The sequence below is a fragment of the Mycteria americana genome, chromosome 17, assembly GCF_035582795.1.
Source record: "Mycteria americana isolate JAX WOST 10 ecotype Jacksonville Zoo and Gardens chromosome 17, USCA_MyAme_1.0, whole genome shotgun sequence".
NCBI lineage: Eukaryota > Metazoa > Chordata > Aves > Ciconiiformes > Ciconiidae > Mycteria > Mycteria americana.
The window spans coordinates 10,948,145-10,974,629 of record NC_134381.1 but is presented as its reverse complement, the minus strand read 5'-3'; the positions used below and the strand labels follow the sequence as shown (position 1 = coordinate 10,974,629).

General features: G+C 49.6%; 1 protein-coding gene across 1 annotated transcript in view; it reads left to right on the top strand.

The window, feature by feature from the left end:
• Positions 1-26,485, top strand: part of GPSM1 (G protein signaling modulator 1) — an 83,500-nt gene that overhangs the window by 16,848 nt on the left and 40,167 nt on the right. Inside the window, exons 2-9 of the mRNA XM_075519282.1 lie at positions 12,243-12,464; positions 13,008-13,143; positions 13,441-13,583; positions 15,119-15,242; positions 16,461-16,576; positions 16,856-17,011; positions 18,735-18,843; positions 21,896-22,022. Coding sequence (XP_075375397.1) covers positions 12,243-12,464; positions 13,008-13,143; positions 13,441-13,583; positions 15,119-15,242; positions 16,461-16,576; positions 16,856-17,011; positions 18,735-18,843; positions 21,896-22,022 — 1,133 coding nt within the window. The remainder of the gene's footprint in view (positions 1-12,242; positions 12,465-13,007; positions 13,144-13,440; positions 13,584-15,118; positions 15,243-16,460; positions 16,577-16,855; positions 17,012-18,734; positions 18,844-21,895; positions 22,023-26,485) is intronic.

Genomic DNA, 26,485 nt, shown 5'->3' with positions numbered 1-26,485 from the left:
GCAGAAAGTAAAGGAGGGCCAGGTTCATTCTGTTTCTGTCACTAGATCACATCCAAATCCCTTTCAAGTGTGAGTGTTGGTGCAGAGCATCCTGAGCAGTCTCTTGGTGAGCTGTGATGGCTCAGCATCTCCCTGGCTCAAAGCCTGGCTAGCCTGGGAGCGTGAGATCTGGGGTGTGTGTAGATAGATCCCAAAGGCCTCCCTCTCTTGGACTGAAATACTTGGCTTGGGGCTGAAGGGAAGCAGATGAGACAGGAAGGGAACAGAACCAAACTGGCTGTAGGTTGCTGAGGAGTCAGTGGAAAAACCGTGGTGTGGACTTTGTTGCCTTTTACCCTGCATTACGACAACAGTCCGTTTGCCGTGCCCTGCGCGTGGATCAGTGGTTGGCATGGGTATGTGGGTAGGAAAGAAGCAGTGTGCAGGCAGCGCCTGCAGCCTCTCTGACTGCTGGCGCTGGGCAGATGCAGGGGAGGTTTGGGATGAGGCCGTGCGTGTGGAGGGGGCATGGACAAGGGGGCTGGGTGGCTGGGACAGGCAGAGGTGGCTTCCTTTGTCTGACCGGGCTTAACTGTAACACAGGCCCTAGTGTTGCTGGGACTTGGCAGCATCTTTTCAATATGCAGTTGTTTTCCTGCTGCAAGTCCATGCTCCAAGGCAGGAGCAACTGGCAGGTTGAGAGAGGAAGGAGAAGGGGGGGCTGCAGTTGGGGAGGTTTCCAGGCAGCTTGAACTGAGAAAAGACTTGGGTCTGTGGCCTCTGCATTTCTGGGAAAACAAGACTTGCTTTCACTTGGCTTCAGAAAAGTAGTCTGGGTGTGCAGGAAAGGAAATCTCCTAAGGCCCCTTGGCCTGTGCAATTGCACGGCACAACTGAAACAATTGTGCTGGGTGGTGTTTGTGGTGCTGAGCCTGCCGGCGGGTGGGGGTGGCAGGATCCCGGGACAGGCATTAGGGACAGGCTGCGATGCTTTGCAGGGAAAGCTGTCTTACAGCTTGAGTCCCGGGCTGCACGCTCGCTTTGTCTAACCTGAGCTGGCACCGCTGTGTCGTAGCTTCGCTATGGTCCCTGAGGACTCATCCCTGGCTCTGATGAAGAGGACAGGAGGGGCCAGGCAGTCCCCTCTCAATCCCGGCAGAGCAGCTGGGCTGGGGTGCTGGCTGGGCCCATGGGAGCTGGCCGCTGAGCCCCTGTTGTGTGTCTGTGGGAGGCAGGCATGCAGAAGTCAGTTGTGGAAAAGACGTGTCTGAGCCTGGACATCTCTCGTCTCATTTACAGTGCTTGTAAATTTGGAAAGATAATCCCCCAAAGCAGAATCCAGCCATTTTCAGTTACAAATTTGGCATGAACAAACCCCTGTATATTGGTGGGTAAAAGAAGTTGAATCACATAAATAAAATGGGTAATAAATAAATAAATCAGCCATTTTCATTGTATAGCTGTTGATGAGCTATTTGTTTTTTGAATGTATATCATAAATTTAACCGAGTGTATCTTGTAGCAGGAGCAGTATGCTGATTTAAATCGCAGCATATATTTTAGTGAAAGGATGTGTTGACCTAATTGCCAAAGTAGTGTTATAATGAAAAGCCATTCAGACTGCATGTCCTCTCTTGCCCTCTGGTTTCTGGAAGTGACTGAAGGAAATAGCACTTCTCTTCTGGTGAAATCGTCCCAAGAGTGTTGTTTCATTGCACCGTGATGGATTAATTTCACTGAAGGCGCTAGCATTATACAAGAAAGCAAAATGCTCTTGGAAAACTCAGGAAGTTTCCCTTGCTGTGCTGAAATCACCGAGTTCATTTCGTGTATCCTCGGTGACAAAATCTGAATGCCTAAAACTTCATCCTGATGCAGGGGCTGTTTTGCTTGCTACTCTGCATGGCAGATTTCAGATGTTGGAGCTGTTACCTTTGACTGTGGTCTGCAGTACGGGGGTGAGAGAAACTCCTGACAGCACAGATTGAGCGTCCACCTTTGTGCCTCCTGGGAAGGAGAGAGCATCATAGTCCACTAGCATTTGGCAAGCTAGTGCTGCTGGCCTCTACGCTTATTTTCCTTTAGCTCAAATGGCAGCTGGTGGTGGTGGTTGGGCTCATACCCTGCTGATGAGCCATGCAAAGAGATTATGATCCAGGCTCTTCAGGTTTCACTCTCACTCTTCTTGAAAGCAAGTTCTCCTGCACAGTCCCTCTTCCGAGGCATCTTGATCAGTTCATGTGTTTGGTGGATTTTATTTTTTTTTTTACTTGGGAGTCGGAAGATGTTTTAATGAATTAATTTTCAAATTGGTATCTCCTTAATCATAATTTCCTTAGACCCTGGAAGGTATTTGCATCTTATAAGTTAAGTGCTTTGAAACTGGGCATCAAGTGAAACTGTTAACCAGGACGAGATGAAATTCACATTTGCACCTTGATCCCATCTGAGCTATCTCAAATGCTGCCAGTTAATTACATCCCATCATGATCCTTTGATATTTGAGTAATTTTGGAGCACAAAGGCTTAAATTTGTGTTCATTGCCTGTTAGAGGTTTCACTCCTCAGATGACACAGAAAAATTTCATTGTGTTCTCTGTTCTTGCTATGGATTAAGCTGTATTTGTGGGAAGGATTTGGTATGTGGATTCAAGATAATTGTTACCGGTGTATAATTTATTGAGAGCCCGATCCTTCCAGGTGTAGAGCAGGTTTCTAGAGGTCATGAGTATCTTAAGCTCCTGGAGTTGAGAGCGTCTCTTTGGGCAGGGTTAGATCTTCGGTGATCATTTGGCATCATGTTAACCCGGTGGCACGAGCTGTGAGAGCATCCTTGCCTGGGTGGAAGAAGCTGTGCCACATCCTCAGCAGAGGCTCCGGTTTGAGTCGTTCACTTGGTGCTTGCAAGGGAGGACCTGGCAGAGGTGCTGGGAGCCAAGGCTCCTGGGTTCCCTTCCATTCTCTACAGCTGACTCACTGTGGGCAAGTTATGTCTTGCTGCACCTTAGCTTCCTTCTTGCAAAATGGGGTAATAGCTACCCTCGCACCTTTGCAAAATATTTTGCGGTCCTTAGGTTGAAAAGTCTCTACGCGTATCAGTCTCTTGGCATCATAAGTTGCTTCACAAAATGCTACTAAAACAGCACGTAACTCCTATCTGCCCTCAGTTCTCACCATCCCCGTGGATCAAAGCCACAGAGGTAGTCGTTCTGCGTGGCGCTTGGTCAAAAGGAGAGTTGTGTGCAGCCACAGGGGAGTTGTGCGAGCAGGAGAGTGCTGGGTGACTTTTGCTTTCAAGCAGGCAATGGGGAGTTTGAATTTGAATTTCTGACAATGATGCAGCTTGTTGGAGCCATTATGAATTGAAATGGGGTCTTATTCAGCTTTGCTAATAAGAGGGTAAATGCAACTAAATACAGCTGTCTTCCTCGCTGTCATTTGGTATTTATTAGCAAATATGCAGTGGAATTGAATCCCCTGTAAGTACTCTGCAGCTAATGGTAGATAGCAATTAACTGAAATGACTACTGTTGAGCACTGATGCTACCATCAGTGAGTGGAAGAGGAAATCTGGAGCCGGCGCAGAGACCCAGTGGCTTCCAGAACTCCCTGTAGTTTTCCCCTCCGGATTCTCTGTTTCATGCCCTTATCAAAAGACTGCGGTGAAAACCGCTTCATCTTGGTACTCCCCGGAGCTCCAGCTTGAGCAAACACTTCTCAAGCAGCACTAAGTGTGTGTGTGTGGATATATATTATTTTATCATTTTCAGTTCGGGGGTCACTGAAAGGACTCACTGCAATACCGCTACCAGTGAAAGTGTGTGGAGTGGAAATGTCCTCCCCTCCAGATGTGCTGGTGGCACAGAGCTGCCCCTGCAGCACCTCACGTGCTTCAGGAGATGTGAAAGAAACTGGCCCGGATGCTTGGAACTAATTCAGAAGCTGGGAAGGACTGGGTGCAGCATTCATTGTTTCTTCTTTGGCCTTTCCTCTCCGAACAAAACAAGAGGTTTTGTTTTCTTCCTGTCACTAATAAGGTGACATGTAGGTCAAAGTGCCGCAGAGGTTCTGCCCTCCATTGACTGGAGGGAAACCAGCTTCCGTGTGCTGACTTCAAACTACCAAAACTAGTTTGAGTCAGGCTAATTTCACGTGTATCTTGATTTGTTTGTCACCCTTCCCTACCAGCCTGTGCTTGATACGGTGCCTCTGTGGAGAAACTGCTTGTCAGGAGGGGATTAGTGCTTGGGTTGTGACGTGGGTGGGAAGCGAGGGGCCGTGCTGCAAGGAGAGCTGTCAGCAGGGTGGAGAGGCATTGCCGGCTGCGTTGCACAAGAGCTGGTCTTGGGAGTGAGCTAATTGAGTATTTTCATTAGTGCCCTCCCTGCAAAACAGAGCAGGTTGCTAATGGGTGTGTTGATGATCCGAGGTACGAGCAGTGCGGGGGAGGATGAGTATTGAATAGGAGGAACTGGATGATTGATAGGTCTGGTGTCATGGCAATGTGATGATATTTAATGGTATGAAGTTGCAAGCACGTGTACTTAGGAGCTAGTAATAAGATTTTCTTCCCAGAGATGGGAGCTCATCATTTGGGAGCAAGTGAGAGAGAGAGGCGGCTGCGTATGTACTGGTGGTACGATGACGTGAGCCCCCAGCCTGTTGCCAGGAAAGCCTCGCTTGATGAGGAGCGAGGACCCTGCCTGGGGCAGAGTAGCCAGAGAGAAACTGCCCGAAACACGTTGTGAGAGTGCCCCAGGCAGAGAAGAGCAGTCTAGTCCGGCTTGCAGTGCTGGCCCAAGGCTAAACAGGTATAAATTCACCATGAATAAATTCGGGCTGTGCATCAGGAGGATCTGGGATAGCTTTCCTCATGTAGGGAAGCCCATGAAAATAGCCAGACCCTTCATCAAGCGCAGCATGGGCTTTGCACAGGAGAAGCGTGAGCTGGCTCGTGTGGGATGTGAGCTCCCTCCCTTGTGTCCCTGCGTGGTGAAGGGGAACTGTCCCCGGGGAGTTCGAGCAGCTCCTCCCTGGCTGTGTTACGTGGTGGTTCAGAGTCATCGGCTGCTTGGCGTGTACAGGAGCTGTGCAAAGGCCAGGAAAGGAAAGTGCTGAAGGGGAATAATTCCCAGCTTGATTACTTTCTTTAAGGATGTGCTGCCAGTTAATTATTTAAATGCATATTTAGTTAGTTAAGCCAGTGAATATACATTTACACTGAGCACCTGATAAACTTGATCCCTTTTTGATTGGGAAAAAATGTTTAATTGTCCCTATCATCAGCGCTCTGAAATTACATTTATTTTTGTATAAAAGTCAATCAGATTGCAAGTAAGATGCTAAAATCTGTTGCTTCATTAATTCATATCGATAGCTATACTAAGGGGAGTTTTTACTACTGTTGGTGTTTTTGGTGGGGTTTTTTCTGCCTTACCTCCTGTCTAAAAGCTTGGGTTTTATTCCTGACTTTAGAACTGCAACAGCTCTGATTGGGAATGAGTTTTGCAGTTGCCCCTGCTAATATGTATCAAATACCTCTAAATATCTTTTTTTTTTTTTTTTAAGGCGGTTTCACCTTGCAGGCAGGAAGAGGCTCTCTTGCCCTGTGGGATTTACAATATTTAAGGCAGCAGACAACTGTCTCCGAGCTCTGTCTTGTGACATGATTATTTTCTGTGTAGCTTGATGGATTTGTTGTCAGCAGGGTAAGTGCCGTGAGCACGACAGTCCAAACAAGGCAGCCCTGAATATGTGAAGGGGAGGGTTGGAGTAAGTACAAGTTTAATTGCTGGACGCTGTATGGTCTCCTCTTTTTCTGCCTGCCTGGAGCGGACGCGGGGCTGAGGTGCAGACCTGAGAGGTGGGATATCGCTGTGGCCTGCTCTGGCTTCTGTGGCCGTATCTCCTGGGCTGCAGGAGCTGCAGCAGCCTGGAGCTTCGGGTCAGTGCATAGCCCATGATCCTGCAGAATAGCTCTTGGCTAAAGGCAGTCTGCGCTGTTGTTTTCCAGCCTAGCAGGGGGAGGACGAGTGTGATGTTGTCTATGCAGTGTTATTTTCTTGGAATATTTGGCAAGGGAGGCGCAAAGATTTGGGGGAGAGCAGGGTGTTGGAGGGTCTGATTGTAGGTAGCTCCAAGCTTCTGAACACACGCTATGAGTAGCGTTCCCCCTCTGGGGACCTGTGTCATCACCCAAGTCCTAATTATAGTGCTGATTTGACAGCAGTCATAGTGATCATTGTTAATGGCACTGATAACACCTTGTGCTCTTTGCTTTGTTTCTTACTTGGCAGTCTTCTCGGAATCTCCAGTGCTCCTGGGACCCTCGCTGCCTTCTCCATATTGCTGTGTTACTTGAAAACATTTGATGCATGAGAGTCCTTGCGTTTTGCCTGTGCACCTTTTGTAAAGACGCATTTTTGCTCTTAAGGCAAGGCAGCCAAAAGGCAATCTGTGATAACAGATCATTAGCTGCTATCTGACAGTGATGGATGATCCTGGGAAATCTTGGTGTTAAAGGCAATGTCTGCTCTTCCTGTTCTTCTCGGCTCTTTCTGCCTTCAGATCAGTTATCCTTTAAAGAAGAAGTTGAGGAGGAGGTAGGGTGGCCTGCCCTGTGTTGGGTTGGGAAGAGATTTCCTCATCCCTGTGGTGGAAGGTCACCCTTTTCTGCCTCATATGAGTGTCAGAAGCAACATCCATTCCCGGGTTTGAAATTCGCAGCTGTCGCATTGATGGGGGCCGAGTGATCTGCCAGCATTATGCCACTCACTCATTCCTCTGGCAGAATGCTGTGCAGATTGTCTAACTCATTTGTGGCCAAACATTGGGTTTATATTTGGCCTCTTACTGCTTTTAAAAAAATGTGTTCTCTTTGTTGTTGTTTCTTAAACACATATATTGCCCTTTTTTGAAGTACCTTTTGCAAAAGGATCTCAAAGTGCTGTGGGAGCCACCTTTATTGCTCTTTTACAGACGTGTACATAACCCAAGGTGCGGAGGAGCTGTGGGACTTGCTCAGAGCTCCAGTTGGGAACTGACGGTGGGACTCTTTGCTGTACACACCAGCCCTGTTCCGATTTCTAGATCACAACTGGTGTCTTCAAAACTTTATTCTTGGCCAAAACCTGGCCAGACTTGACATGGTCTGTCTTCTCCACGCATTCAGAAGAAAACACTTTGCTATATGTGGTATAGTCTTGGTTTGGTCTGGGACTTGATCATGTGGGAAGCTTGTCAGACCTTCCTGGCTGCTTGTGGTGGGCCTGGAGTCTGGGATGTGACTTCTACCAATACTTGGAAATCCTGCCTATCTGGAGGAACACGCAGATCTGTATGAGTGGTTTGCACTGATCTAGGGCAAGGCTTATGAACAGGGGCCGCTCCAAGTGAGCGTCTCCCCTCCCTGTGTCTTTGTTCAAACCCACAGGCAGGGACATACCATGCTGTTAGCGAAAAGGTTGAGTGGTGGGGGAATTGCATTAACAAGCTCTAGCATCTTAGCTGTGGAAGTAAGAAAAGCAGCTCGTGTTCTGCAGTGTTCCTCTTCTGAACCACACCATATGGCCAAGCCCAGCACCTTCAGCTTGTCAGCAGTAATTTGCTGGCTCGGGAGGGACTGAATCTTCTTTTCTGGTATTAAGACGTGAATAGTAGGTGCTTGCTGAGGTGGTACAGGCCCAGGCGTGTTGCCTGTGTGTCAGCAGAGAAACTTAATACCTGGGGGGTGGGGGGGTAGAGGGCTCTGTCTTCTCAGATGGCGATGTTTTGGAGCCCATTTAAATGGGCAGGGGTGTGCTCTGTGGGATCTGCCTTCTCCTGCTTTTCCCCAGTCGGAGAACTGCTCAGATAATTTCTGGAAGTTGCAAAGCTTCCTGGGTGGCAGATGGATGAGGCCTCTTTGGAGCCTGTCAAGCTAATGTGTGCTTCTGCCCAAAGATGACCCTCTTTTGGAGAAACCCTGAGGTCCTCACCTGACAAGGAGAGGTTCATAGCTGCAGAAGTCCTTCTGCTCTTGGAGCAAAGAGGCACCAACAGGAATAGCTGATGTGACCACAGAGGCAAAGTGCTTTGGGAAGAGACCAATTCAGAAAGGAGGGAGCTGCTTGCCTTCGACTCTGGCCATCTCATGAAGTCTTCTAGGGTCCTTCTTCTTCCTTGGGCAGTGCTGAAAATATGTGAATGAACCAAGACGCTCTCTTGTTTCTGGATTTCAGCTGTGAACTCACCTATCTGGTACCTGAAACCAACAGTGGACAAAGGATATTCTATTTCTTAGAGGAAAGAGGACATTACTTTCTCTAGTTCTCCGGAAACAAAAGCAATGCTCCTTTCCCCTGCCCTTTCAAGGGCAGCATACGGAGGTAAAAAGAAGTGTCCCAGATAAACAAAATTCAAGATTCCAGCAACTTACTGGTAATGTTGCCCAAGCAGATGGAGTGACAACTGGAGAGCAGTTGAAAACTGGAGAGCAGTGCATGTTGTACGGACATGAAGATGTCATCAGCATCTTCAAAACCCCGGATCCTACCTGTGAACTTAACAGAGAGACCTGTCTGCAAAATTGTTCCAAGCAGACCTCAGCCTCGCTGCTTCCTTCTGCCAGTGGGCTTGGAGCTCTGGGTTTATGTTCAGAAAATGCGTAACCCGCAGAAGAAGAGGTAGGGGAGGGCTCAGGCACGTGCTGAGGGAGGAACTGGGGCTGTAACTTTGTCTTTATTCACAGTTTTCCCTTCCCTTTGCCAATCTGTCAAGGTGGTTCAGGTTGGTCACTGGAACAGCAGGTTTCTACCTTCTGCCTAAATCACCCTTCTGGTCTTTTCTTCTGGAGAGTTGAGCTATGGCCTTTGGAAGCTGTTGTACTGGTAGTGTTTTAGTGTGCTTGAGTTTATTCATTGACTTTTGGTTGGTTCCTCTGCCCTTGGCACTGTGTTTCTGAGTGCTTTGAAGCCTGCGGTGACTGAACTGCATGTAAAGTTGCTTCCCAGAACTAGCTCTGGCTGTGGGGCCCTGAGGATGTGGGAAGGGAAGGTGGGTTTTAGAGGTGGGTTGTGTTTCTATTAATAATTGGTATCCTTGACTCCTGTCCCTTTCCAAGGCAGCAAAGGCTTGGCAGAATGTGATGCAGAGAAAAAGCCTCCTCTCCCTTTCCCCTTGTTTGCTTAGGTCCCAAACTGAGCAGTGATGTTAATTAGATCAGTCAGATACGCTGCAAAGCAGCCTGTTCAAGGACAAACAGATTTTAATTACAGGCTGTGTGCACTGGAAGGTCAATGTCACTGCCTTGTGCCTGAATAGTTACTATGGGAACACCAGGAAAGCCCCCAGAGCTGCGAGTGTGTGCAAGCATGTGTGCGAGTGTATCAGAATGCAGGTCCCGAGGCACAAATTTCACTTCTGGTTCTGTTTCCACCAGCAAATATGGCCTGAGCAAGATGCCCCCTATGGAGTGTGTAGCTGGGTTTTGTCGCTGTAGGGTTTTCTGTGTTGCGGGGATGGGAACTCTTACTTCAAGTTGTTCAAATCACACAACAAGGTTGATCTGAGCTAGACTGCAATACCGTGAATTACGGAAATTGGTCTCCAGCTTGGTTTTTAGACTGTTTACAGTTGGTGATCTCGGCTTCTTAAAGAGAACCTGGATATTGGGAAGAGCTTTGTTTGTGTTGAAACTTGAACTGAAATTGTTTTGAAATTTGCTTCTGTCTCTGCCATCTTCTCACTGGAATCCAACTTTAGTTCCTGCGATAGTGGCTCATTCCTGCATTTCAAGTCCTCTCAAGGTTCATTTCTGCTAAGCTGCCTGAATTTAATCTTGCTGATTTGAGTATAAGGTGTTCCTTGTCTGTCTTCAGTCCCAAGCCTTCTTTCAGCTGTTTGGGATGTATTGGCAGAGACTTGTCAATACCTGATGATGACACTAGATAACCACTCTAGCGATCTACAAACCATGAATGTGCCTTGGGACTCATGGAAGTTTGGTATGATCCCCAAATGGGTCCCTCTAATTCAACACGCTGTAGCAGAAGCTCATTCTTACTAATTTTCATGTGGTCTAGCAAGAGGATCAGTAGAGAGAAGTTAAACGTTTTTAGTATTAACAGTCTTAATGTTTTAATTTCCCCTATCAAACAGAAGTTGAGGCAGGGACTGATGCTGCACTGGCACCACAAGCAGCCTTCTTGCGCAAGTGAAATAGCCGCTCAAATGCGGGCTTTGCAGTGAGCTTGAAATCAAATATTTGTGTGGGAGTTTGAGGTGGGAGCTGAAATGAGCTACTGCACAATCCTGCTCTCCCTCTTGTAACTCGGTGGTTTTGGGGACAAATGAACAGTGAGACAGGAGGGGTCACAAGTGTGTTGGAGGGAGAGTCTGAAACCAGCTCTTTTGCCTTTTTTTTTGTTTGTTTGGACAGTCCTTGTGGGTTGTCCTGCTTTGGAGGATGCTGTTGGGCTGCCAAGCGTTGGGTGTCTGGAGCTATACGGAGCCGACTCAGCAGGGAGATTGCCAGGCAAATAGGATTGGATTTTAGACAGTTTGTGCACTGCTCATAGAGGAACTGGCTTTGTTTCCTGGCAGCTGAGAAAACACCATTCTGCCTGTTTATAGGAAAAATGTGTCGGGATTGGTATTTTGTACGTGCATCTCCCCATGCCCCTTCGCGGCAGGGGGAGGCAAGTGCTGGGTGCAGACTTGGGCAGAAGATACTGGAGCGCGGACCTGGAGCAGGAGGAGCTCTGCCCTGCGGTCAGTGTGCATGGGGGCGCGGGTGCACGGTGGCAGGTGCTGTCCTTAGGGAGAGACGCCCGAGCAGCGCAGAGTGCCCCGGCTTGGCCAGCCCACCTCGGCCTCCGTCTGCAGAGACCCGGTTGCAGGGGCTGGGCCTTGGCGCATCCCAAGGGTGGCTTTTGGGGGAAGCATCTTCTAGGGCTCAGCAGGAAACTGCTGCAGGAGACGCCAGCTGGGCTGCTGCTATTGCAGTGATGATGAGCGAGTTGCTCTCTTAGTCTAGGTACCACAGTCAAGCTTCCTGCAAGTGCTCTTTGAGAACAGAATAGAAACCGCCCTTGGACATTTATTATCTTTTGTCTGACCCTTGCTTTTCTGACTCTAGACAAATGGGCTGTGTTTTTTCTGAGCAGATGTCCACCTTTGACCTAGATAGTTTTGACTTTTAAAAATACATTGAGCAGAAATGAAAAAGCCAAAAAGAGCAGAGAGAAGCGTCTGAATAGAAGAGCAGGAACATGCTGTGTCCATCTGCCTCATGAAGGGGCTGGCTTTGCAGCAGGCAAGACACTTACAAATGTAAGCTTTCAAACACACGCTCTGTCCCTTCTGAGACCTGGAGGATACACGTGGCCTAATGAGGATAGCTGTAACTTAGGACTTGGTGGAGCACTCAAAGGAGCACGTTTTCTTTCTCTTGAAGCAGTATCACTGGTCTCGCTCCTCTCCGCTGGCTTGCAGAGCACTCGCTGACAGCACTGTGTGCACCGTTGCCAAAGGTGGTCGAGAAATGCAAGGGAGGAAAGCTAGCCTGGAGGCCAATGTGCAGAGTGCCTGTGGAAAAAGTGACAGCAGGGGAGTTAATGAAAAGCAGACACCGAGCACTGGAAGCTGCTCAGCCAAGAAATTCTGCACAGTCCAGGGTTTTCTCTGGTATCCAATAAAAATGTGTTACAATTTGGCTACCCTCTCTGTTATCCTGGGGAAAGTGGTGCAGGAGTGAATAGCCTGGGTACATGGCTTCTGCATTGTGCACCACCTGGAAGAAAAACAGATGCCATGTTACTCTTGTGATGTGAATGTGTGTCTTGAGAGCCAGGAGCCCTGAGTTTCTTGTCCGGGATCCCTACTGGGGAAGGGGCTGCCTTTGGCCACTTGCCCATGCGGTCTGTAAATCTGGATGCTCCTGTGTCTCATGTCTAGGAGGTTGGTTTCTCAGAGGGGCTGAGTGCCCACCACGTCCACTGAAAGCTGGTGTCCGCACCGCTGAGGTCTGCCAGCTGCCTGTCCCCGAGTTACCATCGCCCAAACAGTGTTTGACCTGGGGCTGGGGCCTTGGTGCTTGGGGCTGAATGCAGAGAGGCAGCTGCTGTCTGGAGGGTGGCTCCCTCCAGATTTTGTTTTGTAGGGTTTTTTTTGGTGCAGTAAGTAATTAAAGGTGTACAATGAAGTAAACTTTTTAACCATTGCATAGCAGCATGGGTGCACTGCAGTCTTAACCCCTCTAGAAATAACGGTCTTGCTTTTGGCAGAATGGAGGCATCCTGCCTGGAACTGGCCCTGGAAGGAGAGCGCTTGTGCAAGGCTGGGGACTTCAAAGCTGGGGCAGCCTTCTTCGAAGCAGCGGTGCAGGTGGGGACAGAGGACCTGAAGACTCTCAGTGCCATCTACAGTCAGCTGGGCAATGCCTATTTCTACCTAAAGGAGTACTCCAAGGCCCTGGAGTACCATAAACATGACCTGACCCTGGCCAGGTAAGGACGTCAGCAGTGCTTCGTCCTAATTGGACACAACTTGTCAGGGCTTGAGCGAAGGCAAGTTCTGTGGGGTCTGAACCCAGCAGCCTGAGAGAATCTGCCCCAGAAATAAGCATCCAAAACTAGCCCTGAGGCATGGGGTGACTGTCCCATGGAGAACTCAGGAGGCAACAAGAATGGGCCAGGTACCTTCAGAGCAGGGAGGTAGAGAAAGGGATATGGATGTGAGGATGGTGCTTGGAGCAAGAGCAGGACAGTGTCCCGTTCTGTCCCCAGGTGTACTCATTGTAAGTACACCTGAAGTCATTAGCGCAGTTTACCCGAGACAGTAAAAACCAAGAATCTGTCTTCAAAATTGAGAGAGCTTGTATGAAGCACTGCAGTCAGGCATGTGTGCTGGGAACTGCTGGATGTGGTGTACGTACCATGCAGTGCTTGCTGCAGCTTGGCTCACTGCAGCTTGAATTCTGCCTCCAACCGTTAGTGAATAAAAGTCTGTGAGCTCTTTAACACCTCTTCTTTCCTCTGGTCATTTTGTAGAACCATCGGGGACCGCATTGGAGAAGCCAAGGCAAGTGGTAACCTTGGGAATACATTGAAAATACTTGGGCAGTTTGATGAAGCTGTCGTTTGTTGCCAGAGACACTTGGACATTTCTCAGGAGCAGGGAGACAAGGTAATTGATTCGTGGCATCCAACAGGAAATATCTCCTAGCTTTAAAAATAATCTGTCTGCAAGTCAGTAAATGTGATATGGTGAAGGTGGGCTTTGGAAGGAGGTGGAGTGTAAAGCTCTCCCTTCTGGCTGCATCGCAGGTCTCATGCTGCTGACAGTAACAACTGCCATGACAGTGAAGATGGGAAAGGAAAATGTGGGCCTCCTGGCTTTGACCATCTCTGCCCAGCAACGGAAAGGTCCATATTGGGATGTGAAGTGTAATATTTTGCTGTTCCCTGTTCTTCCTCCCTTTAGGTAGGTGAAGCCAGAGCACTCTATAATATAGGAAATGTTTACCATGCAAAGGGAAAGCACTTATCTTGGAACATGGCCCAAGACCCAGGCTACCTGCCTCAAGAAGTCAAGGAGACGCTACAGAAAGCTTCAGAATATTATGAGTAAGTATGCAAGCTTGGCCAAACCTTCCTCCTGCAGGGAACAGGGCTGGTCAGGCATCAGTGATTGCTAAAACACACACAGGTACACCTTTGCTGAGCTCATCCTGCTCAGTTCATAATCTGTATTTGTGGTGTTCCTGTTCTGCTGACAGCTTGCAGGGTCTGCAGGTTAGCTGAGCTTCGATAACTGTATGATAGCTGTATGGGGTGCAAGACGACAATTTTTACTGAGTCCTATTGGAACCATTTCTCATAGCGGGGATTTGTTTCCTGGGCCGCTGAGGATGTGGGAGCTCTGGAAGATGTTTGTTGCAAAGAATGAGACTGTGGGCTCAGTGTTGTTGAAAATCAGGCCACTGAATGAGATTTTGCATGTTGTAATGAATTAGGAATATTTTCCTGAGATACCAAGTTATGACGGCAAATTAATCTCAAGGAAGGTGAGAGAGGGACTGCAAGCTTTTATAAAAGTAGAGCTAAAATTCATCCTGGCATTGCCTTGGTAAAACTCAGGGTAGTCTGAAGTATGATCATGCAATTAAGTTCAACATTCTGCTCCTTGTCAGAGCTGTATTTGGAAGCCAAACCATTAGCTCCTGTAGCCCCTGCTGCTCTCTGCTGGCCTTGATGAGAATGGATCCCTGTGTGTCTCCATTGCTGGGGCCACGAACAGAGACTCTCCTTCACCCAAGGGAGGAGGCTTTCACTTGAAGTCCTGGTTGTCCTTCTCATGGCGCTGTAGTTTATCTTGCTTGTAACATCCTTCCCTTTCCTAAATAGTTTCAGAGATCACTCTGTCCCACAAGGAAGGTTGTCACCAGACTTCTGGGCTAATGTTTTTCTCCTTGTACTTCAGAGTTTTGCTTCAGTAATGCAGGTTTTTTTAAGTAGCCTTCTTAAATTAAGAGAGTGACAAGATCTTATATCTGTCTTCTCGCATCTGAGGATGTGATAGTGCCTATATATAGCTCACCATCCTTCTTCCCAAGAATGGTGCATGTAGCATAGCCAGTGGGTAAATTTGTGCCAGCTGAGAGCTCTACGCTTCCCTATGTGTGCTATATGTGTAAAGGGGGGGGAAAAACAAGGTAAAGAGATGCTGGGAAGCTCCATGAGCAGAGCCCTGGCATGGGACTGTGGATCTTGCTCCTCTCCCCAGGTTTGTCCCTGTCCTGCTGTAGGTAATCTCCTTTCTCCTATGCTCCTGGTTCTCCCCTGGCCATTTCTTATTTAATGTGGGATCCTGTCAGACCATCGGTGTGTGAGCACTTGTGCAGTTCCTGTACACAGCTGCAGATTGCCTGAGGTTGAGAGAGCAGCAGGGACTTGCACCACTGGATCTGCACGAGCTCCCAGAGCTGCAGCCAGCATAGGTCACAGGACTTTCACCTGCTGAGGGATGCCCAGGGCAGGCGGGTGGGGAGGGGCCGTGCCTTCGCCAGGGTTAGCTCTTCGCAGTGCAAGACTCTTCACGGTGTCTTCTGCAGAGAGTGTTGGCTGTGTCTCACCAGACATACTGCTCTGACTTCTTTCAGGAGGAACCTGTCCCTGGTGAAGGAGCTGGGGGACAGAGCTGCGCAGGGCCGTGCTTATGGCAACCTCGGCAACACCCAGTACTTACTTGGCAACTTCAGTGAAGCTATAGCCTTCCATAAGGAGGTAGGAAACTGCTGCACCTTCTTCCTCAGGTCAGGAGCTGAGACTGGCTGTTGAGGAGCAGCCTTTCTTCTCACCAGAGCTCAGGAAGTACAGGGAGGTGTTTGCCCTCAGCTGTTTTTCTCCCTCCTGTGTTGTACCTCAGGATCTGGCCTTGTTGTACTAACTCATGCTGAGCAACATCGTACTCCAATCCCCATCAGCACCTAACAAGCGGTTTGAGGGAAGGGTGCTGTTGGCTTGGAAACCAAAGGAGATATCTAAGGGCAAATTGCAGCTTGGCCTAGCAAGCTTTTTCTGCTCTTAATTTGTATCGGTCTAGATTTTAATAAATGCAAGCCATGAATTTAATTCAGCTGCTGAAAGAGCTGTTGATCAGCAATAAATGTTGCTTGTAGAACATAATAACTTTCTGTAAAGCTTTACAGAGGGGTGAGGTGACACAGTCCCTGCCCCAATTCAAATGCAATTCAGCTTCTAGTTCAGAGTACCTACCAGTTTCCTTGCAGTGGAAGGTGCTCAGCACCTTGGAAAGTCAGCCCTGTCACAGCTCTGCTGATTTTTAAATGCTGGAGGACAGCAGCCAGCAGTGCTTTGGGAGAAGGGGCTTGAAAAGGAGCAGGAAAACTCTGTGCAGTATTTGGGATGAGGAGCAGGTGCTGCAAAGTGGAGGGTGAGAGGTGGGGAAGCGTGGGGAGCAGGGGCATGTGAGAGGAGAGGCAGGACCGAGGTGCGGGTAAGGGCAGAGGTCTGGGGAGCAGCTGCAGCACAGACGGCGAGATGGAGTGCACACACGTTGATGTTCGTTCTGTGCTGCAGCACCACGCAAAGTGACAGCCTTGTTTCCTGCACATTAGCCTGCTGGTCAACCACATCCCTTCACAGCCTGACCTACAGCTCTCCATTCACCTCTTTATTCAGCTGTTGAAGTATGTGTATAACTCCTTTTGCACTTCAGCTAAAGAGGTGCGGACGGACCAGGCTGGAGTAGGAGTTAGAGGAGGATGCGACATTACTCCCGCTTTTCCAAAGGCCCTTCCTGATCCTGAATTGCAAAAGAGGGAGAGGTTTCCTGCTGCCTCCAGCCCCAATAGGCATGTGCACCACTACCTTGCTGGGTGGGAGCTTTGCAAACCAAGAAGTTAATCTCCCAGAAAAGTTGCTGTGTAACAGAAACGTGGCAATGGCCAGCCTGTACTCACTAATCTGTGTCTGCTGCAGCGCCTTGCTATTGCTAAGGAGTTTGGGGACAAGGCAGCCGAGCGGAGAGCGTACAGCAACCTGGGCAATGCACACATCTTCCTTGGGAGGTTTGACATCTCTGCTGAGTACTACAAGTAAGTGCCAGGGGCTAAGGCAGACTCGGGGCACATATTCCCTGGAAATCCTGCCCTACTGCAGTGTATTCATAGGCTCAGGGGGATGTGACAAGGGACCTGGAGGCCGATTGCATGTGTGGTGCTCAGCAGTGGCGAGTAATACAGCTGCCTGAGAGCCTGCAGTGTGTTACAGGCATCAGCTTCAATGCAGCGCACGCCAAAGCAGTGACTTTCCTGTTGCCTTGCAGAGGTGCCCTGCAGTGACCAGGTCTCTTCATTTCCACATGTTCCATGCAGGAAAACACTCCAGCTCTCCAGACAACTCAAAGACCAAGCAGTAGAAGCCCAGGCTTGCTACAGTCTTGGAAACACATACACACTGCTTCAAGACTATGAAAGAGCAATCGAGTATCATCTAAAACATCTGGTGATAGCACAGGAGCTCGGAGACAGGTAAGGAACTGCCTCAGGAGATGGCCTTTGTGCTTGGATGGGATCAGAGCACTGGCCCTTCCCTATTTACTTACTGTTCTCTACTGCTGGGGCTACAGAGCAGCGACATGTATTCTTGAAAGCCTTTAGAAATCTCTCATAATCCAGGCTTTAGTCCAGTCATCTGTCAAAAATTGTAACACGACTGACACCTTTAGCATGTCATTCAAACCCAGAGGTTATGCCCTTAAAGCTCTGTCTGTGTGGGCTGAGTGAGATTTCTAACGAGGTACTTCAGGAAAATGCACTGTATTCAGTGCTTTGCCATGAGGCTACTGCTGTTTTATCCCAGAATGGCCCCTCTAAAGTTCACAAAAGTTGCATCTTCCTTAGAAACTGTGTGGTTAGGGCATACATACATACATGCCACTTTGTCCTGTTGCTCTGAGGTGATGCTGGAAACTTCCATGTAGAAACAAGTGATGTTACATAGAGCATGTGGCGATGACATATTTTGCTTCTTGGCCTCATTCCTTCTTCTTTAGGAGGCTTGACTTTTTTTTTTTTTTTAAATATATATTTTTAAGAGAGGTTGGTTCCTTTCTCCTAGATGCTTTCTCTGTGATCCTGGAGCCTTCTTGCAGCTTAAGTGACTGTGCAGCCACCTTGTTCGGTGTTACTGCTGATGGCTCTTGGGAAGCTGGGTGTCCTCCACTAGATGGAGCAGAGACATTAAAATGGGAGATCTGTGGCACTGTCGGGGCAGTATCTGCTCAGAGAAGGTATAATCCCACCCAAGGGTGAATCATGCTGTGGGGGTGCAGGCTTGTGGGCTCCCGCATTTCTGGGAACACACCCTATGAGCAGAAGGTATTGAACAGGGTGACAAGAAAAATGTTTAAATGCTGATCAACCCGCCCAAACCTCTGAAAAGGGAGTTGCAGTCATGCTGAACCTCCCCCTGCGCCCCCATGTGCTTTTTTTATCCCATCACCCCCCACATCTGCTCGTTTGCAGAGCTGAGCAGGCTCTGCTGAGCCGTAGTCTCTGCCTGCTTGTGCAAACAGGTGCTGAAATCTGCTCTAGAGACACCTCGGTGTCTGGCTGGGGCTGGGGGTGAGGGCTGTCCGGGGCAGGTTTTGTATTCACCTTCTTTCTCTGGCTTCTGAAAACAAGAAGCAGCACCCTGGAGGCCTTGTAGAAACAGGTCAATATTTGCTTGGCTGTTGCATGCAGCTTCAGTTTGTGCATGCATCCTGGGAGACACAGTGCTGGTATTTAGCAGGAGAATGTTGTGTGCCCGCAATATTTCCTTCTTGCTATGTTCTTGTTAATCCAGCTCTGGGCTGTTGTTGAACAAAAGGGCTGGATGTTACATGCCCTCTTGGTGCATTGTGCATCTCTGGAGAGGAAGCCTTGCTGGGCGAGGTGGAAGCTGGACGGGAGCTCTGGCTTCTGTTCTCAGGCTGGTGCTCACAAATGAAGCCATGCCATTCTGGGCCCTTGTTACACTGTGGGAGCAGGCCCATTTCTGCGGCTATTGCTTGTCCTCTGGCCTTGCTGACCTCAGCATGAGAAGAGCGTAAGATGTACAGTGCATTTCATTTTCCTTTGCAGAACCTTTAGGTGAAAGCATAGCCAGGAGGCCTGGCTGTCGGTGCTCTCGAGAAGGAGGCCCTGAAAGGGCTGCTGTGCTGCTGGGTTTGCCCAGCATTTCTGTGGTTGACAGTTTCCTGTTTTGCAGGGTGGGAGAAGGAAGAGCCTGCTGGAGTCTCGGAAATGCCTATGTCTCTCTGGGGAGCCATGAACAAGCTTTGCACTTTGCAAGGAAACATCTTGAAATCTCCCAAGAGGTAAGAGAAGCTGGTTCAGATCAGAGGGAATCAGTCCTCCCTGTTGAGAGACTTTATTTTATGCCAATAACTTATATTAATGTAGTTCTTCTCTTGCTATGACGGCTCTGGAAAGCCCTTGTCTATGTGCTGTTTGAATGGTGTCTTTAGGAACTGCAGAGCTTGGCTGGAAAATATTCGTTTTATGGGAGGCTCGTAGCCTTCCCCTTAATTACAGCTAATACGTTTGCTGTACATTGCTCTTAACTGATATTCCTGGGTGAGAAAGGACCTGGGGACTAGTTGTCTGGTCTGCTGGCCAAGCTGTTGTGCAGCCGGCTGGTGTGAAGGAACTCAGATGCCTCCAAGTGTCCAGTCTGTTAGTAAGACCCCCCCTTTTCTGAGCACAAGGCTGTGAGATCCTGACTGAGATGGACCTTGTGATTCTAGCTGTGGTCTGACCAATTTGCTGGCAAGTTAAGTACCTGGAGAAAACAAGGCCAGCTCCTACCTGGTGGCTGGGTGCTCTAAACCTGCTATATTTTGCACTCCAACAGAGTGTATGTGTGACAAGTTGTTTCCTCGCAGTGGAGCTGGCGGGGGGTCCTAGCTGTGAGGTGGCCGACTCTAGCATTGTCCTAATACAATCGATTGCTGACGCTGGACGAGCACAGCCTGCAGCTAGCCCTGTACTGCTGCCACGCCATTTGGGGTTTCATGTGTGCAGCTACTCTGGTTTTCACAGATGTGCTTGCCCAGCTAGCTGTAGCTTTCCTGGGGCAAAAACATACGGCATTTTTAGATGGCTCAGAAGTACAGAAAGCAAGAATGCCATTGTTTGCTCTTTCCAGTGTGTTATGAGGAAATCGGCCGTGGCCTCTTTAGTCTTCCCCAGATGAAGAAATTGCCCTATTGAAGCACTAATTGAAATCACCATATGTAAGTGCTTTGTGTGTTCTCCTGCCTGTCTATTAGGTTGGTTAAATCTTGGGGTAGGGCTGACATACCAGCCTAATTATGTATCTAATTATACTTATCAGACATGCAGAAGAAATACTGTTCTTTGGCCTCGTACGTTTTAGGACAAATTAACTTTTTCCAGCTTTCGTCTGCTAGGACTGTTGCAGTGCGGGGCTGATTACTCAGGACCAGATGGCAGTTCGGCAGCGTGCAGTGCAGCTGAGGGGCGATGGGAGGACAGGAGCTGTAGTGGTCCTGGTGACTTCTGGGGGTGGACGGGAAACCCGACGGGGTGGGGGTTCATAGTGGTGTTATCATTCTGGGGCGATGGCTGTGATTACAGGGCATGTCAGGAGTAGGTTACTTGTGGCAGGTGGCTAATAAACTCCCCCACGTCATTAATTATGGAGCAGTGCAGAGACTGTCCGTTTGTGAGGAGAGCCTGCATTAGCTTCTAGCAGCTAGTGATTCTGTTAAAAAACTGATGTCTTATTTTAGCCTTGGGAACCAAGTGAGCCACTTGTGCTGTTGTGGCAAGCACCAGCATTTTGCCCAGGAAAATCCTAGTGAAGTTAAAGCTTTGCAGACTGGTGCGTTTAGCTCACTTCCCATCACCCTCTCCCCCTTCTACCCTGACATAAATCTGATGGTGACATTTGAATCCAAATGAAATCTGCTCAGGGTAAGCACATTGGAAGCTGCTGCAGGATGATCAGAGGTTACTGAAAAATTTCTTCTGAAACAGCTGGAGTGAAGGATGTGTACCTAAAAAAACCTTGGAAGCTGTCCCAGCTCTCAGGCACTGCTCCGGAGTACCTTTCCCACCTCTGCGTGTGGCGGGGGGCTCCTGGGAAACCGAGACATCCGAGCTGAGGGCAGAAACCAGGGCTCTGCTATGGTGTGTGTGGTATGTCCTGCCTAGGATCGTTGTCCTGCCAGTGTGTTCCTCTGATGTTAATAGGGCCTTGGAGAGGATCTGGAATGAGTGGAAGTCAGGGAAGCACTGAACAGAGCATCAAGGACTGTGAGACCTAACCAGGACATAATAATTTCTCTGGAGATGATGTCAACAGCAAATCTCTTGTAATTGGCAGGGGATTTATGCCTGATGATAAGCTGTTTGATCTGCCTCCCTTTACTAGTGCTTGGGGCTTTGTCATAAATAATGTGGGGATTTATGATTTTGTTCTAGGATGGCTCGCACTGCAGTCTATCTCGAAGGACCACAAAAGAGCTGTTGCAAGGCATTTAATAGCAGGTCAGGCCTCTCCAAGGGAACAGCCAAGGTCTTCCTCTGTAACAGAGGCTGCTGTTCCTCTAAAGATTAGAAGCTGATTCTGAGTGACCTCTCTGTGTTGGCTGGTGATGTGCAAGCACAGTAATTTTCTTGTTTGGTTAAACTTTGAGGAGGGCCCAGCAGCATGTCTTATAACTCCCCAGCTTAAGTAGCAGGAGCCACTGGAAAGATCTGTTTCTGAACACGTAACATCATCTTCCTCAGCCTCAGGCCGGTGAGAGATGGGAATTTGGAAAAATTTGGACTGCAAAAGATTTTGGAGTCCTTGTGTGGGTGGGATCACTAGGAACAACTCAAAGCTGTATGGACCTGAGCCAGGAGAGAAGGACTTTTAGAACATCCAAGCCCTGAGTGTGACACTGCCCACGTGGCTGATAGTAGTGTGGCTGTCTAGTGCTCGGTAACTATGGAAATACTTGAGGAAGAGGGTTGAGAGTTTCAGGGCTCTCTGCCAAGCTATATGCGGCTACAGGATGGACCAAATGTGCATGTTTCCCTCTGTCCCATTTCTGTAGCAGCGGGTAAGTTGTGTCCCCTCGGTTCCTTGTACCAAACTCCACAGAAATGCGTTTTGAGGTACAGCCAGTATGCAGCACAGGATACATGGACCCTCTCCCAGATTACCACTGAGGAATAGTTTTGGAGAGTTGCTTTGGTGTTGAAAGCTGAGCTGTGTGGTCTCTCAGAGTGTCTCCAAGATCTCTTCTGGCTGGCTGTGTTTGCTTTGATATGGGACTGGCAAACCCTTTGCTAGGGGCTGTTTGCATAGAGCATGTTGCCTTTTAACCAGCTGCCCTGTTGGTTTTCACTCTGTAGATCGGGGACCGGAACGGTGAGCAGACAGCACAGGTGAACATGGCCCAAGTCAAGTTGGCCCTTGGCTTGGGCCCCGGGGATGAGGACATGGGTACAGCTCATCACTATTCTGGCTATGAAGCACAAGGTGAGTTTCTGGGCTTTTGCTGGCATTGAAAGGTCTCGTGAAAGATGTGGTATGGCGTGGGAGGAGGGGAGGTGTTTGCAGGTGGGCAACATGGGAGGAAATATGAATGCCAGAGCAAGATGAGGCTATCAGGTGCCTTTACCAGAAAGGAGACTGCCGTATGTTTGCTCTGTGCTTTCCATAAGCTGCAAGGGCAGGGAAGGATCTGCCTCAAAAAGGGCACAGAATGAGTTAATGGAATTAATCTGCATTGGGAATGAAATTCCATGTGCCAAGCAGCAAATCAGCTTTTGTCTCTCTTAAAGCTCTGCAGGGCCCTTTTAACTGATTTGACTCATAAAGCAAGCTTTCAAAAGGTGACTGGCAGGGATTTTTGGCTGCTCTCGTTCTGATGAGCACCCAAGGAACAAGCATGGGCTGAAGGCAGGTTGTGAGCATCAGCACGCTGGGTGCTGTCTTCCCCCTGGAACACCTGCAGTGATGCCCAGCTTGGAAACAAAGATGTGGCAAGACTTGGGGACAGCAGACAAAATGGCTTTACTCGCTGCACTGGGCCCTGGGTCGTTCTGCCTCCGCTCCCCAGGGAGCAGGAGAGCACAGCTGAGTCCTTGCCACAGCGCGCTGCCAGCCTGACGTGTCCCCGGCTCGGGGACTGTCTGCCTGCCCTGGAACTGCCCACTGCAGACATTTGTGGGTGCCTGGTATGGGGCACTTCCAGCTGGTTGCTCTGTTGCTGTGGACAGACTTACTAATTCACACAGACGAAACTGCATCCTGGGAGGTGCTGGCTGATTAAGTATGACCTTGTAGGTGCAAACGTGTTTTCTCAGGCAGTGTGTTCTCTTTCCTGTTGGTAGAACTGACGTAGAGAAGATGATGCTCAGCTTGAGGCACGGTGTTCTGGGAGGGAGAAAGGCTGGCTGCGTGTGTTTGCTCTCTGTATTGATCTTGAAGGTGTAGCCTGCTACGTCAGTGCTAAATCTCTCCCTGAGAGGTCGAGCTGTGGGCGAGGGAGCCAGCGTGCCCTGCCGTGCCCCAGCAGGAGCTGCACTGGAGCTGTTTCCTCAAAGGCCGTGTGGGCCACGACGGCTGCCCCAGTCTCCTTTTGCACATCAGGTCCATCTTTATAACTGCTGGGAAACTTATTAGCTAGGGCCTTCTGTTCATTCCTGGCACCTTGTTAGGGACTTCCTTTTGGCAAATTATTTTGCTCTGGAAGGGGAACAGGAAATTAACCTTGATGTTGCTGCTGGTCCTGGGACGGAGTGAAGTGTGGAGGAAACGAGCTGATGGGGTGCCAGGTCCCTTGGGCTGGGGAATGGAGGGGTGCAGGAGGACAGCACCAAGGACCGCATGGGCTGCATGCCCGAGTACTGCATGCCGAGACATATTTGACTGGATGCGTGAGTATATTGTGTGGAAGAGCTGCAGCGGGAAGGAGTCAGGCCAGGTTTATCTGGGAGAGGGGCTCTGCAGCTCTGACCGTATCGCGTAACCAGGATTGCACAGCCTTTTCCTAGCTGGAAATAATAATAATAAAAAAAAAATAAAGCAAGAGGGTCTCTGCTCTCATAACACACTCCCCATTGAATCTGAGCTTGAATGCAATCTGCTATGGACTGGCTTGGTGTCCCACTGCAGGCAGAACAGTGTGCCTTGGGGGTCAGGGAGGGTCTTGGTCCCAGCAGAGCCCCTCCTGGGAGAGCTGAGCCTGGCGTGTGGGTCCCTGTTCCCCGCAGGGGTGGTGACACAGCCCCACTGCCTCCCTGGCACAGCCCCACCGACCGCCTTTCACAGCACGAGACTTGGAGAGCGTGTGGCACTGAAGGGTTGGGATTTTTGCTTAAGGCACGTGGCAAGCCTGGTTAGTCACTGGGCTTAGCTCTGAAGGTGAGGCAGGGCAAGGCAGAGCCAGCGTGTGGCCCAGGGGCTGCTCACTGCCCTCCAGTGATCCAGATGTGCCTGTGCTGTGTTAACATCTGGAGCCAGTAGTGATTTTTCTCTCAACTGACAGAGCGAGCGCCATGCCAGTCTGCGTGCATGATTGCCGGAGGGTGGGAAAGAGGGGCTGAGCAGCCGTAGTCAGCAGCAGTGTTCACTGGAGGTTGCAGTGACCTCATTAATCTGTGGTGTCATTGCTCACGTTCCCAAGGCTGAGGCTGTTGTCAACAGAAGGACAAAGTGTTCTCTGCAGGAAAAACAGAAAATGACTGAAGCTTGCAGTGTGGGGAGGGAGGGAGGGACCGCAGGGCCCGGGGCAGGTTCCCTTGCAGAGTAGGGCTTTCCCGGTCGGCGGGACGTGGGGGATGCTGCCCCTCACCAGGTCCTGGGAACCTGCTGGGGAGGTAAAAGTCAGCTGGGGCTGTGCAACAGCATCTTGAGCAAGGAAGGGAGTGTGAGCGTTGCAGTGCTTAGCCACGTGCGGGCTCTGATGCACGCATCTCGGGTGGGAAAGGTGCTGTCCCTGTCACGTGGAGATTCGGAGTGAGGATGGGTCTGCAGGGCGGCAGCCTGTGGAGAGGAGGCCTGGCTCCCTTGATTTCTCCTTAGCTTTTATTCTGGCTTCAGCTCTCTTATTCTGAGCTTCAGTGGAGGATAAGAGAGGCCACCAACGTGTCTCTGAGCCCTTGAGAAGAAGGGAGATGTATTTAATGGCTGCCAGGAACTTTGGTACCCTCCTGTGCACCTATTAAATGATTAGAAAAGCATAATTATTTATATTATTAATAGCAGCAATTTACAGCAAGAGGAACATCTGTTTCTGTAATAGGAAGCAGGTGAGAGAGTTGAGATTCAAGTTGACTTCTGAACCAGCCGTGCCTTTTGATGTCAACAAATCTCATGGTGAGGAGAGCTTTCAAGTCTTTTTCCCTTCAGATTATTTTCCCTGCTTAAGGTTATAAAATGTCTGCATATTCATAAGGATGCTAAAATCATCTGATAGGGCAGGCATGTTATAAAACACATTAACTTCATCAAGCAGGTAGAATAAAGTTTCATAGCAAACTTGAGTTCTGGGAAAATCTGTTGGCTGAGAAACCCTGAGCCAGACCATCAGACTATGATGTCCTTCACAGGTTACTTTTGCTTCTAAGTCTTGGGCATTGCCCTCTGCCGGGGGCCTGGGGGAGGAAGGAGTGTCTGATGTTTTCCTCTGCTGTTTTGGCTCCTCTTCCTGAGCTCTTTGTGATTTTAATTAATATTCTGAGAGCAATTGGACGTCAGAAGACAGAGCTGCAGGCCAGGGAAATGGGGCAGTGCTGCAAAAGTCTTGTGAAAGCAACGACCTTGTCAAGAAATGCAAACACAGAGAGCTTAAAGCAACAAACCAAAAGAAGCTAGAAAGTAGCTAAAACATGAAGCAAATAAACAGAGGTTGTGTCCGTTTCTCCAAATGCCCAAAAATGTGGCCCTGAAAACTGGTCTTGCCCTTTTTCTTACACCGCAAGTTAAGCCTTGAGTACTGGTAGGCTTTTGCCTTTGGAGAGAAGTAAGGGAACTTGCTATGCCTATAAGGGAGTTGTTTTGTAGGGGTGAAGACAACCACGAACAACAAGAAGTGCTGCCTGGTGCTGGGAGACATCCCACAGTGCAAACAGCCGGCTCTGCCCTCGGCACCGCTGCTGGATGCGGGGTGGGTGCCCCTGCCACCCTCGCTGGCTGCCCTTTTCTAGATCAATGGGCTTGGGCTGAGGTTTCAGCATCTGCTCAGCAAGGAGTTGGCTGTTCCTAGTGCTCTGTGGGCAGCCGTGAATCAGGAGCATGGAGCTGAGCCTGGTGGCAGTGCCTGCCTGGGCTGTCCCTGGGTGGGTAACGGGTCTCTGGTGCGCCCTAAACGGAGTGCTGCCTTGCAGCGTTCCCCTTTTCAGTTCCTCCATGTCAGCTCTCCCCTCTGGAGGCTGGCACTGGCCGGGGCAGCCTGCCAGCTGGGAGGGGAGCGCAGAGAAGGGGCTCACCCACCGCCAAAGGGGTGGAGGTGCCGGACAGAAGGCAGAGAGCAGCCCTGGCCCAGCCTCAGTGCCTCTCCAAAGTGAAAACTGACTCTGGGCTGCATTTCATTTGTTCTCAGCAGCGCGTCAGCCTCGGTCGTCATCTCTGATGGCAACGGTACTGTTAGGAGACACTGAGCAACACCTCTCCTGGCAGCTGGGTGTAGGTGGGGAGGGATGCAGGTGTTCTAGAAGGCGTTGGCATGTAGATGCTTTCAGAGCATTGTAAGCTGGTTCCTGGCATGGTTTCTGTGCTGTTTGCAGCACGCACACGCTGCTGCCCAGCCATGCTCAACGAGCTCTGAGGGCAGGAAAGGACTCAGCTGTGAGCCTGACTTCCCCCGCTCTCTCTGCACATCTTCTGCTGAAAAAGGGTAGGCACAAGGCGAGACTGCTTGGTTGGTGTTCAGGAGCCTCGGTGCTGGGTACCGCTCACCCCTGTGTGAGAGGCAGCCGTGCTTCAGATTGCATTCT